General features: G+C 36.4%; 1 protein-coding gene across 1 annotated transcript; it reads left to right on the top strand.

Moving 5' to 3' along the window:
• The first annotated feature begins 1258 nt into the window (after positions 1–1258).
• On the top strand, positions 1259–2330 carry OR4K5 (olfactory receptor, family 4, subfamily K, member 5). The gene is given in 1 exon segment (NM_001193856.2): positions 1259–2330. A coding segment is annotated over 1 exon segment (972 nt). The 5' UTR covers positions 1259–1277; the 3' UTR covers positions 2250–2330.
• Positions 2331–14669: the final 12339 nt, after the last annotated feature.

The raw sequence follows: 14669 nt of genomic DNA, 5'->3' as shown, positions 1-14669 counted from the left end.
TTAGCAGAAAAAGATGCTCATGTTCTCACATGGGACCAGAATTAGATCATCACTCTCTCAGGTCTCTTACTATGACTGTTGTCAACAGTTAATTGTCAGAACTAATATGGTTTCCTAAAATAGCACTTCTTTAAAGCTATTCCAGTTCAACTGGACTAGATTTATATAGTAGGGTTTTACAGGGTGAAAAACATAAGATGCAAATTTTTAGATATTTTCAAGAGCATGAGAGGTTTATAATCATTTTTACTTCTCTATCCAAAAATTTTTTTTTTTTAAAAAACACAATTTTCTGGCATTAATTGTAAACATGTTTTAAGAAGATCATGGAGAACTCTAGCAGGGAGAACGTAAGTGGGCTGAAATCAAATTCTGATAGGGAAAGAAAATGAAAAATTTAGGTTCTGCTCTTGGATAATCAACAGAAAATGGGATTTAGATAATTCAGGTCAGTCATAATACGTGTTTTAAGAAATTATTGGATGACTAATTGATAAACGCAGTTGGAACTATAGGCCAGTATAATATACATTCAATAGTATCTGTTTAGTAGGAATTGCCTAAATTGGAAACGACTCCTGCAGCAGCACGAAGGTAAATTTCTATTAATATAGCGGTTTTTAACGTATTGAGATCCTATGTTGCAATGCAATTACTTTGATAGTAGACTGTCATGACTTATCCTGCTTAAACTCTAAAGTTTTCTGTAAAGTAGGTATTTTTACACCTCCCATCTTTTTTAAGGTGTGGAATTAAAGTCCAGACAAAATAATTAGCCAAAAGTTAATCTGTGTGACTTTACATCATGTAATAATAATCAAATTACGAATATCTCTTCAAAAGTTAAGAAGAATGTTGTATAATTGATGATGTAAGATGACCACAAGACAAGTAGATGTAAACACTTTTTGTCAACCTATAAGGCCCGTGGAGCTGGACTCTAGGTCACTCCTCTAGTCTTGTTGTCATGAGTCAGCTTCTGGGTAAGCTCATTTCCTACTATATAACAGACAAGGACTATCCAAAAACTCAAGGGGTTCTAATTCTATTGATTAAATTATTAAGCATTATTTAGACATTTACATAAGTTCTTTCCTATTATCCACCTATCCAGACATACTGCTATGGCCTCTTTAAAATTTTTGCATTCAGCAAACGTACATTATATCTGAGATCTCAGAATCCCTCACCTTAAAAGTATTCTTAATTCAAGTTCTGATTCCTTTCTATTTATCCTCCTTTAGAGTTGTTTCAGAACAAGTCTGCAGCCTGGAACCATGGATAAGGCCAATTCTTCAGTGGTGTCTGAGTTTGTACTGTTGGGACTCTGTAGTTCTCAAAAACTCCAGCTTTTCTATTTTGTTTTCTTCTCTGTGTTGTATATGGTCATTGTGCTGGGAAATCTTCTCATTATCCTCACAGTGACTTTTGATACCAGCTTGCACTCCCCTATGTACTTTCTCTTGGGAAACCTTTCCTTTATTGACATTTGTCAGGCTTCTTTTGCTACCCCTAAGATGATTGCAGATTTTCTGAGTGAACACAAGACCATATCCTTCAGTGGCTGCATAGCCCAAATTTTCTTCGTTCACCTTTTTACTGGAGGGGAGATGGTGCTACTTGTTTCGATGGCCTATGATAGGTATGTAGCCATATGCAAACCCTTATACTATGTGATCATCATGAGCCGAAGGACATGCACTGTCTTGGTAACGATATCCTGGGCTGTGGGCTTGGTGCACACATTAAGCCAGTTATCATTTACTGTGAACTTGCCTTTCTGTGGACCTAATGTAGTAGACAGCTTTTTTTGTGATCTTCCTCGGGTGACCAAACTTGCCTGCTTGGACTCTAACATCATTGAAATACTAATTGTGGTCAATAGTGGAGTTCTTTCTCTAAGCACTTTCTCTCTCTTGGTCAGCTCCTACATCATTATTCTTGTCACAGTTTTGCTCAAGTCTTCAGCTGCAATGGCAAAGGCATTTTCTACGCTGGCTTCCCATATTGCAGTAGTAATATTATTCTTTGGACCTTGCATCTTCATCTATGTATGGCCCTTTACCATCTATCCTGTGGATAAATTACTTGACATATTTTACACTGTTTTCACCCCCATATTAAACCCCATTATTTATACACTAAGGAATAGGGATATGAAGGCTGCCATAAGGAAAATTGTGAACTATTACCTGAGGCCAAGGATAATTTCTGAAATGTCACTAGTAGTGAGAACTTCCCTTCATTAAGACAAAATTCCTTCAAATTCCTCAGGTCAATACCCTGTTTAATATTTTAGTCCTTTTTTGTGGTGTATCTCAATTGTGGGGAAAGTAGTGGAGAAGATACTATACAGAATATTTAATGAATATTAACAAGTCTTTTTCTAGGTATCAAGCGAGAGTTAAATATCAAAAACATGGAAAAATCACTGTTTAGATTACTGGTTCCAGAAAAAAAATATGGGTACTAGATGGATAATATGTATGCATTTACTGCTTTTGTTACGGGTAAATGTAAATATGATGAAAAAAAGCAACGAGAACCTAATTCTTTGGTAGACATACATTCAAACATTTGTCAGGTTTTATAAGTTTTCTTAATGACATGCCTAAAATGTCTATATGGATGAATAGTATTTAAAAATCTGAAACTGAATTTTGCCAGCTTTAGGGAATAGCCAATCTATGATTTAACATAAGTGCTTAAGTTTAAGTGGAGATAATTAGGTTATGAGACTCCTCTCCCCATATGAATTATGCCTATCCCATAGTTTTCAAATAGCTAGCAATGCTTTAAAATATGGAATGAAATATACTCAGAAGCTTCCATTTTAAACCTTTCATTTAAAGGGCTTTCTCTGATTGGCTAGATAATTCCAATTTCCTTTTAGATTATGAGTTGTAGAAAAGAGAGGAGAATCTAGAAAGCTGAACTATTTTAACACCAAGATTTTTATTTGTGCCACTTCTCTTGTTCCTATAGTGCAGCTGCCAGTGGCTTATGTTCAGGCACCCAGTGGTACTCATCCTCCAGCAAGTTTTATTGCCAGCCTTGGCCTTAAATTCTCTGAGCCCCATTTTCAGTCACCCTCTGTGAACTAGCTCTGGTCTAGCGCAACCCAGAGAACCTCTCTCCATCCAGGGGGCCTCACTCATATTCTCTCCAAAGTGTTCTGAAACTCATCCTTGGGCAGGGCATCACCCTTCCACATTTATTTCTTCCTTGGTTTCTCCCCTTTAGGCCTAGGGTTTTTTTTTTTTTTTTTCCAAAGTAAAGTAAAGACTATTCAGATTCAGATTTAACCAGTTTTTACATGTATTCTTTTTTTTTGTTTTTACTATTGCTCTATAGTATTATGAAATATTATTACATAAATAGATTCATGTAGCCACGACTACTACAAACCACAATAAGGACATAGTCCTCTTCCATCACTTCCAAGAAACTTTCCTGTGTTGTCTTCCCTGTGATCTTAACCCCTGGCAACCAGTGATCTGGTCCCCATCACTCTATTTTATTTTTTCATTTCAAGAGTATTGTAAAATGTATCAGCTATTCAAATGGCCTTTTGTAATAACTTTTTAAAAATTTAATGTGATTGCATTTGTGAATCATTTTTGATATCTTTTTTTTGTGTGTCTGTGTCTGATTTAAGAAATCTTTCTCTCTGTCAAGATCATATGACATTATTTAGATTTTCTTCTGTAAATTAAAACATATTTTGCTTTTTATACTTAAGAATTTCATCCCTTTGTAATTCATTTTGTAAATGTTGGGAGATAGAAATCTATTTTTATATATTTGTAAATATGTAGAACTCAGACTTGATATCATTTATTTAATAGTTCATCATTTCCCTCAATTTGCAATACTACCTCTCTTATATTTTCAGCTTCAGTGTATGTATGGATTTGTTACTAAACTCTGTTCTGTTTCGTTAATGTATGTGCTTAGCCCTGAACCCATATTACGCTGTTTTAATTTACTATAGTTTTAAAATAAATCTTGATGTCTGATAGATTAAGTTCTTTCATCTTATTTTTCACAGTGTCTTTGTTAGTTTTATCCCTTTTATGTTCTGTAAATATTTTACAATCAGTTTGTCAGATTTCTTAAAATATTATTTCAGTATTTTGTTGTAATTGCATTGGATTCATGTGTTAATTAACATACAAAGATATTTATTATATTCATTGTATATCAACACATTTATTAACTTGTAGAGAATTGACATCATTTACAAATAAATGTTGAAAAAGAAAAAACATGTTAACAAAAAATTACAAATATTTACATAAAAAACATAACTTGCAAAACAACAAATATTCTAAGCTTATGTACAAATTTAAAGATGTGCATTTAGAGAAAATTATAAAACTTAACAAAAGGTGGTAATGAAGAGTGTATTAGTAAATAAAACTTAAATAAGTGAAGATAGACACTATATTAATAAATAGAAAAACAGTATTATAAAAGATGTCAATTCTCCCTTAGGGTATTTTTTTAGAGTTATTTTTTATTCTCCTTGTAGTAGCTAATTCCTTTTACCAGTTGCTAATTCTTTATATTAAGTATTCTTTGTTCAAATTACTCATGTCGGTTCTGTCTCCTGACTAGACTTTGTCAGATACAGATATTTTAAAGTATTTTGAAGATATCAAAAAATCAGAAGCATTCAAAAGCATCTTGTCAAATATGATAATGACAGAAATCAGGAACTAGTTGAATAAAAAATGTCAGTAGCTTCATCTATTTATGCAATAAAGTGAAATTCATCTATGACATGCTTCAAAATATAAAAAATGGTGGGGTTGGGCACGGTGGCTCACACCTGTAATCCCAGGACTTTGGGAGGCCGAGGTGGGTGGATAACCGGAGGTCGGGAGTTCGAGACCAGTCTGACTAACATAGAGTAACCCCGTCTCTACTAAAAATACAAAACTAGCCGGGTGTGGTGGCGCATGCCTTTAGTCCCAGCTACTCAGGAGGCTGAGGCAGGAGAATCGCTTGAACCTGGGAGGCAGACTTCGCAGTGAGCCGAGATCGCAACATTGCACTCCAGCCTGGGCAACAAGAGCAAAACAAAACAAAACAAAACAAAAAGATAGCATTTATAAAGTGAATGCTATCATTTGGTAAACTCACTGTTTAAAATTTATTTCTCGTCTTTTTAATAATCGCCTTCCTGACTGGTGTGACATGGTATCTCATTGTGGTTTTGATTTGCATTAGATGCTGGTGAAACTGTGGAGAAACAGAAATGCTTTTACACTGTTGGTGGGAGTGTAAATTAGTTCAACTATTATGGAGGACAGTGTGGCTATTCCTCAAGGATCTAGAACCAGAAATAACATTTGACCCAGCAAACCCATTACCGGTTATATACCCAAAGGAATGTAAATCATTCTATTCTAAAGACACATGTACATGTATGTTTATTGCAGCATATTTCCACAAAATTTTCAAATTACTCTAGTTCCAATAAAAACAGAGACATTGCTAATGCTAACAGCAATGAATTTCTAATTTAATTAATTCCTAGTTAAGGGAAACTATTAAAGGCACATAGCATTACATTTCGGTTAGGATTGTGATATTATGTGCTGTAGAATCCCACCTTAAATTTTGTTTAAAATATAAAAAATAAAGCAACTATTAATATAACTTGGTAATCAACTATTTAATACACACATTTCAAAGTAACAGGATAGTATTAAAAATTCTTTGTTTCTTCTTTCTGGTTTACAGATCCTATAGACTTTCCCTGCACTGCTGTACAAATTGACAGATAAATACCTTTAACTGTATAAAATGGCAGAAGTGAACATTTCAGTAAATGTGGAAATAACGCTAGTCAATTGAAAAAGTGTGAAGTGTCTTGAGTTGGCTGTCAAAAACTGGGATTTGAACATTGATTATATGACTATTTTGTGACCTTGAACAGATTACTTAGCTTTTGATCAAGTCACCAATCTCTTCAGTCTTTTAATTTTTAGGTATTTCTCTTAGAATAAAGAAAAGAAAAGAAAAAAAAAACTTTTTAGTCTGCACAGGCTCTGTATTATATGGATCCCTCTTCATGATAACTCACACCATGAGTTAATTAACATATTTCTCCCTGGCTAAGCCAAACTATACCATATTAGGGGATTTGTCTATGGTAGATGAATATATTCCTAAATTGCTTTTGATAATCTGGATATTTTAAAAAGTAAGAAGGGATGCTACCAAACCCAAGGCAGACTTTTATTTGTTTCCTGAGATCTCACAATTTGAGCTACTTCTGCTATGCTTATGAACTAAGTTGACGAGCAGTCCTTCTGACAAGGAACAGTCCTTCAGACAATGCCCAGCTCAGAAGTGTTCGAAGGAGCTGATGTGATACTCCAGACTTTACAGAGAGAGAGTGTCATGGTTGGTGGAGAGAGTACCTCAAAATGCCAACAGGATAAAAGATGAAGAAGCTTTAGTTCCATTGACTAAGTCTAGACAACTGGCGATAGTATAAGTCAAGTTAATCACAGGACAAGGAGGAAAGTATCAGAGGTACACTTTCCAGGAACACAGAGTAACAGAGCCCTCCAGGAAAAAACAGAGTAGGTGATTGCAAAGGCACTTCAGGGTGGTCTTTAGAGGAACATAAAGGTGGGGTGTGGGTGGAATGGATCTGTCAGCAGAGCCATGATCCAGTATTTCACCATAGGTGTTTTACATTTTAAACTAATTTATGTTTCATCATAAATACTTTTCCATGGAGAAGATCCTTGCCACATTATATGTTGTATTTGCAATATATTGAAATTCCAATAGATTTAACTTCATACTGAGTACATGAAGGATATCATACAACTACTAACATGTTAACAACAAGTTGCAGAAAACCACTCAACTTCATCTTGTGATGGAGTTCTCACCCTTAAAAATTCACATTTGTTACTCCATAACTTTCTGAACATTTAGAGTTTGTTCAGCTTTTTAAAACTCGTTTACTCTCTGTCATAATATAGTCCTTAGGGAACTTAATGGTCATGATAATCTATAGAACATCGTATTAGTCACACATTGAAGGCATGCTCTGATTAGACCTGCGGGTAGGAAATGACATACAAGAAGGTTAGCAATACCCTTAGATATTTTCAGAATTCTGCCAAATCATTTAGGTTTTGAGTTCAATACACTAGGGAAGGCTAGAGTATCTTCCCATTACGTAAAATACACGTTATTTTGCTTTATATTCTTTACCACTAAGAAAGAGGCACAGTTCTTGCAAGATCATTGAATGTTATATGCAGCATAAACACTGCTTCATAAATACTACTTTATATCAATTTTAGGTTGATTCATAGCATTTCCAGTTTTCAGTGAGTCCCTGTACTAATTCTGGTCTTCAGTGCAAACTGCCCTGCCATTCAGGCTATGTCAACCAGGAATCTAATGAAATGGAGATATCCATGATAAATAAGGAGATTGTGTAGATTATTTACAAAAGTCAATTAGATAAACAGCAATTACTAACTTTTAGGATTCCAGAAAAAAATCTCTGCAGAAGACAACTGCTTATTGTTTAAAACATAGATCTTAGTATGCTATTGGGTCTTATTAGGGACTAAGTACCTGACCATTGATTTCCAAGTGACTGCCTATGTGAGCACTGCTCATCATGAACTGTTATCAGATTTATTAAGTCATAATTTCTAGCTGCCACAGCAGCAAGCCATCACACATTGGAAATGGCATGTGTAGGACCATGCTGAAGGTATAAAGGCACTAGTAATTGGTATGAACAGGTAGTCTAAATCCTTTATCAAGTATTTCTCTGGCATTAATATATTTTCTTAAGCTCAATGTTATGGCCTCATGGGAGAGTTTCTATGGATGACTTCATTCTATGTCTTGGTGCAAGCCAAAAAATGGACTGCTGCTGCATTACAATTCACTCAGCTGACCTTCACAGACACTTATGAGGAAGAATTCTCTCATTGGCCAGAGCCATAAACATCACACTTAGTTATCAGCTTTAGATGGATAATTGGTCATAAGTAAAAATAAACATGAATTCGTGGGCTTTGAAAAATGGCTTTGCTAGCTTGTTAGGGGTCTTGAAGATCAAAATTGAAAATTGGAGGAAAGTAGTCTGGGAGGGAAGAATGAGGATGAACCTATGTGAGTGGGCTCTAAGTGTGTAGATTTTTGTACTTCACAGCAATGCCCATCAGGGACCAAAAACATGGACTCTCTTTTATCAAGGTTAGTCTCATACCACTACTACAGCTCCTGAATGCTTGGTCTGTTGGCAGAAGGGAGTCATGCTGCAGCCTTGTTATGGTGCCATTCCTCAGAGAGACCACATGCATTTGGTGTCAAATCAACTGTGTCACACCTCTTCCTCTGAAGGGCGGGTAGTGACTTGTCTTTATTGGAATTCATTCCTACTCCTGATATGAATTTTCCTTCCTTACCTGTATTCCTTCTCCCCAGACACAATTCCAGGGCACACAGAGTGTTCGATATATGGATATAGGATTCCACAAAGATTGTCTCTGGAATTAGAGACAAAAGTATTTACAGTGAAGAAGGTGGAATTTATTGAACTTACAGTGAAGAGGTGTGACAGTAGAGACATATCATGATATCTGTTTTTCTGAGAAGCTTCCAGGCATAAACAACATTGGAATGGCATATATAAGCCTCAGATAAGAGACTGTTGTTGAGATTACACTCAAATTTGTTGAGATGGTGAACTCCAAAATGTAAAACATTCATTGAAACGACAGTGAATTTGTAATTTTGCATTACCAGTAGCTAAAATACTCACATATAGATAACAAAGAAGAGGCAAGGAATAGATTGGACTTTCTCCCCAACATTCCCATTGATTCACTTATGGATTTTGTGCTTCCTGCCCCAGCAATTCTAGGATTTACTATGATCTTGCTTGCTTATTATTTATTTATTTATTACTAGTGGTTTATTGAACATCTTGGTTCTATGGCTAGAAGTATACTTCAGTTATGGAAAGCTGTTAGCCAGAATCTCTTTAGCTATTGCTCTAGCTTTGTGCTCTCTTCTTCTGTGACTTCAATTATGCTTGTCTTTTTCCTGTGTGTATCTAATGCGTGTCTTTTCTTTGTCATCTTTGCCAATCTAACTGACAACGAAAAGCTTGTTTTTTTCAAAATTCCTATTTGTTTATTTTAAATTCCTATTTGTTTATTTCTCTAAATAAGAAATAGGGTTTTTATTTTTAATTGGGCATTTTTTGTCTCTTAATTGAAAATGTGACTTGTTTTCTGCTTTAAATATATTCACTAAGTATAAAATGTATGTTTCTAATGAAACTTTCTTTTTTTTTTTATTTATTTTTTTTTTTAATTTTTTTTTTTCTCACACAATTAATTAACATATTTATTTAAATCAAATAAGTTTTGGAAGTCAAATGCATTTTTTTTTTAAATTTATTTATTATTATTATACTTTAAGTTGTAGAGTACATGTGCATAACGTGCAGGTTTGTTACATATGTATACTTGTGCCATGTTGCTGTGCTGCACCCATCAACTCGTCATTTACATCAGGTATAACTCCCAATGCAATCCCTCCCCCCTCCCCCCTCCCCATGATAGGCCCCGGTGTGTGATGTTCCCCTTCCTGAGTCCAAGTGATCTCATTGTTCAGTTCCCACCTATGAGTGAGAACATGCGGTGTTTGGTTTTCTGTTCTTGTGATAGTTTGCTAAGAATGATGGATTCCAGCTGCATCCAAGTCCCTACAAAGGACTCAAACTCATCCTTTTTTATGGCTGCATAGTATTCCATGGTGTATATGTGCCACATTTTCTTAATCCAATCTGTCACTGATGGACATTTGGGTTGATTCCAAGTCTTTGCTATTGTGAATAGTGCTGCAATAAACATACGTGTGCATGTGTCTTTATAGCAGCATAATTTATAATCCTTTGGGTATATACCCAGTAATGGGATGGCTGGGTCATACGGTACATCTAGTTCTAGATCCTTGAGGAATCGCCATACTGTTTTCCATAATGGTTGAACTAGTTTACAATCCCACCAACAGTGTAAAAGTGTTCCTATTTCTCCACATCCTCTCCAGCACCTGTTGTTTCCTGACTTTTTAATGATTGCCATTCTAACTGGTGTGAGATGGTATCTCATGGTGGTTTTGATTTGCATTTCTCTGATGGCCAGTGATGATGAGCATTTTTTCATGTGTCTGTTGGCTGTATGAATGTCTTCTTTTGAGAAATGTCTGTTCATGTCCTTTGCCCACTTTTTGATGGGGTTGTTTGTTTTTTTCTTGTAAATTTGTTTGAGTTCTTTGTAGGTTCTGGATATAAGCCCTTTGTCAGATGAGTAGATTGCAAAAATTTTCTCCCATTCTGTAGGTTGCCTGTTCACTCTGATGGTAGTGTCTTTTGCTGTGCAGAAGCTCTTTAGTTTAATGAGATCCCATTTGTCAATTTTGGCTTTTGCTGCCGTTGCTTTTGGTGTTTTAGACATGAAATCTTTGCCCATGCCTATGTCCTGAATGGTACTACCTAGGTTTTCCTCTAGGATTTTTATGGTATTAGGTCTAACATTTAAGTCTCTAATCCATCTTGAATTAATTTTCGTATAAGGAGTAAGGAAAGGATCCAGTTTCAGCTTTCTACTTATGGCTAGCCAATTTTCCCAGCACCATTTATTAAATAGGGAATCCTTTCCCCATTTCTTGTTTCTCTCAGGTTTGTCAAAGATCAAATGGCTGTAGATGTGTGGTATTATTTCTGAGGACTCTGTTCTGTTCCATTGGTCTATATCTCTGTTTTGGTACCAGTACCATGCTGTTTTGGTTACTGTAGCCTTGTAGTATAGTTTGAAGTCAGGTAGCGTGATGCCTCCAGCTTTGTTCTTTTGACTTAGGATTGTCTTGGAGATGCGGGCTCTTTTTTGGTTCCATATGAACTTTAAAGCAGTTTTTTCCAATTCTGTGAAGAAACTCATTGGTAGCTTGATGGGGATGGCATTGAATCTATAAATTACCTTGGGCAGTATGGCCATTTTCACAATATTGATTCTTCCTATCCATGAGCATGGTATGTTCTTCCATTTGTTTGTGTCCTCTTTGATTTCACTGAGCAGTGGTTTGTAGTTCTCCTTGAAGAGGTCCTTTACATCCCTTGTAAGTTGGATTCCTAGGTATTTGATTCTCTTTGAAGCAATTGTGAATGGAAGTTCATTCCTGATTTGGCTCTCTGTTTGTCTGTTACTGGTGTATAAGAATGCTTGTGATTTTTGCACATTAATTTTGTATCCTGAGACTTTGCTGAAGTTGCTTATCAGCTTAAGGAGATTTTGGGCTGAGACAATGGGGTTTTCTAAATATACAATCATGTCATCTGCAAACAGGGACAATTTGACTTCTTCTTTTCCTAACTGAATACCCTTGATTTCTTTCTCTTGCCTGATTGCCCTAGCCAGAACTTCCAACACTATGTTGAATAGGAGTGGTGAGAGAGGGCATCCCTGTCTTGTGCCAGTTTTCAAAGGGAATTTTTCCAGTTTTTGCCCATTCAGTATGATATTGGCTGTGGGTTTGTCATAAATAGCTCTTATTATTTTGAGGTACGTTCCATCAATACCGAATTTATTGAGCGTTTTTAGCATGAAGGGCTGTTGAATTTTGTCAAAAGCCTTTTCTGCATCAATTGAGATAATCATGTGGTTCTTGTCTTTGGTTCTGTTTATATGCTGGATTATGTTTATTGATTTGCGAATGTTGAACCAGCCTTGCATCCCAGGGATGAAGCCCACTTGATCATGGTGGATAAGCTTTTTGATGTGTTGCTGAATCCGGTTTGCCAGTATTTTATTGAGGATTTTTGCATCGATGTTCATCAGGGATATTGGTCTAAAATTCTCTTTTTTTGTTGTGTCTCTGCCAGGCTTTGGTATCAGGATGATGTTGGCCTCATAAAATGAGTTAGGGAGGATTCCCTCTTTTTCTATTGATTGGAATAGTTTCAGAAGGAATGGTACCAACTCCTCTTTGTACCTCTGGTAGAATTCAGCTGTGAATCCATCTGGTCCTGGACTTTTTTTGGTTGGTAGGCTATTAATTGTTGCCTCAATTTCAGAGCCTGCTATTGGTCTATTCAGGGATTCAACTTCTTCCTGGTTTAGTCTTGGAAGAGTGTAGGTGTCCAGGAAATTATCCATTTCTTCTAGATTTTCCAGTTTATTTGCGTAGAGGTGTTTATAGTATTCTCTGATGGTAGTTTGTATTTCTGTGGGGTCGGTGGTGATATCCCCTTGATCATTTTTAATTGCGTCGATTTGATTCTTCTCTCTTTTCTTCTTTATTAGTCTGGCTAGTGGTCTGTCAATTTTGTTGATCTTTTCAAAAAACCAACTCCTGGATTCATTGATTTTTTGGAGGGTTTTTTATGTTTCTATCTCCTTCAGTTCTGCTCTGATCTTAGTTATTTCTTGCCTTCTGCTAGCTTTTGAATGTGTTTGCTCTTGCTTCTCTAGTTCTTTTAATTGCGATGTTAGAGTGTCAATTTTACATCTTTCCTGCTTTCTCTTGTGGGCATTTAGTGCTATAAATTTCCCTCTACACACTGCTTTAAATGTGTCCCAGAGATTCTGGTATGTTGTATCTTTGTTCTCATTGGTTTCAAAGAACATCTTTATTTCTGCCTTCATTTCGTTATGTACCCAGTAGTCATTCAGGAGCAGGTTGTTCAGTTTCCATGTAGTTGAGCGGTTTTGATTGAGTTTCTTAGTCCTGAGTTCTAGTTTGATTGCACTGTGGTCTGAGAGACAGTTTGTTATAATTTCTGTTCTTGTACATTTGCTGAGGAGTGCTTTACTTCCAATTACGTGGTCAATTTTGGAGTAAGTATGATGTGGTGCTGAGAAGAATGTATATTCTGTTGATTTGGGGTGGAGAGTTCTATAGATGTCTATTAGGTCTGCTTGCTGCAGAGATGAGTTCAATTCCTGGATACCCTTGTTTACTTTCTGTCTCCTTGATCTGTCTAATGTTGACAGTGGAGTGTTGAAGTCTCCCATTATTATTGTATGGGAGTCTAAGTCTCTTTGTAAGTCTCTAAGGACTTGCTTTATGAATCTGGGTGCTCCTGTATTGGGTGCATATATATTTAGGATAGTTAGCTCTTCCTGTTGAATTGATCCCTTTACCATTATGTAATGGCCTTCTTTGTCTCTTTTGATCTTTGATGGTTTAAAGTCTGTTTTATCAGAGACTAGTATTGCAACCCCTGCTTTTTTTTGTTCTCCATTTGCTTGGTAAATCTTCCTCCATCCCTTTATTTTGAGCCTATGTATGTCTCTGCGTGTGAGATGGGTCTCCTGAATACAGCAGACTGATGGGTCTTGACTCTTTATCCAGTTTGCCAGTCTGTGTCTTTTAATTGGAGCATTTAGTCCATTTACATTTAAGGTTAATATTGTTATGTGTGAACTTGATCCTGCCATTATGATATTAACTGGTTATTTTGCTCGTTAGTTGATGCAGTTTCTTCCTAGCCTCAATGGTCTTTACATTTTGGCATGTTTTTGCAATGGCTGGTGCCGGTTGTTCCTTTCCATGTTTAGTGCTTCCTTCAGGATCTCTTGTAAGGCAGGCCTAGTGGTGACAAAATCTCTAAGCATTTGCTTATCTGTAAAGGATTTTATTTCTCCTTCACTTATGAAACTTAGTTTGGCTGGATATGAAATTCTGGGTTGAAAATTCTTTTCTTTAAGAATGTTGAATATTGGCCCCCACTCTCTTCTGGCTTGTAGAGTTTCTGCTGAGAGATCTGCTGTTAGTCTGATGGGCTTCCCTTTGTGGGTAACCCGACCTTTCTCTCTGGCTGCCCTTAAGATTTTTTCCTTCATTTCAACTTTGGTGAATCTGGCAATTATGTGTCTTGGAGTTGCTCTTCTCGAGGAGTATCTTTGTGGCGTTCTCTGTATTTCCTGGATTTGAATGTTGGCCTGCCCTACTAGGTTGGGGAAGTTCTCCTGGATGATATCCTGAAGAGTGTTTTCCAACTTGGTTCCATTTTCCCCCTCACTTTCAGGCACCCCAATCAGACGTAGATTTGGTCTTTTTACATAATCCCATACTTCTTGCAGGCTTTGTTCGTTTCTTTTTCTTCTTTTTTCTTTTGGTTTCTCTTCTCGCTTCATTTCATTCATTTGATCCTCAATCGCTGATACTCTTTCTTCCAGTTGATCGAGTCGGTTACTGAAGCTTGTGCATTTGTCACGTATTTCTCGTGTCATGGTTTTCATCTCTTTCATTTCATTTAGGACCTTCTCTGCATTAATTACTCTAGCCATCAATTCTTCTACTTTTTTTTCAAGATTTTTAGTTTCTTTGCGCTGGGTACGTAATTCCTCCTTTAGCTCTGAGAAATTTGATGGACTGAAGCCTTCTTCTCTCATCTCGTCAAAGTCATTCTCCGTCCAGCTTTGATCTGTTGCTGACGATGAGCTGCGCTCCTTTGCCGGGGGAGATGCGCTCTTATTTTTGGAATTTCCAGCTTTTCTGCCCTGCTTTTTCCCCATCTTTGTGGTTTTATCTGCCTCTGGTCTTTGATGATGGTGATGTACTGATGGGGTTTTGGTGTAGGTGTCCTTCCTGTTTGATAGTTT

The sequence above is a fragment of the Macaca mulatta genome, chromosome 7, assembly GCF_049350105.2.
Source record: "Macaca mulatta isolate MMU2019108-1 chromosome 7, T2T-MMU8v2.0, whole genome shotgun sequence".
NCBI lineage: Eukaryota > Metazoa > Chordata > Mammalia > Primates > Cercopithecidae > Macaca > Macaca mulatta.
Note: the sequence above shows the minus strand (reverse complement) of the source record. Positions and strands in the feature narration are given on the sequence as shown.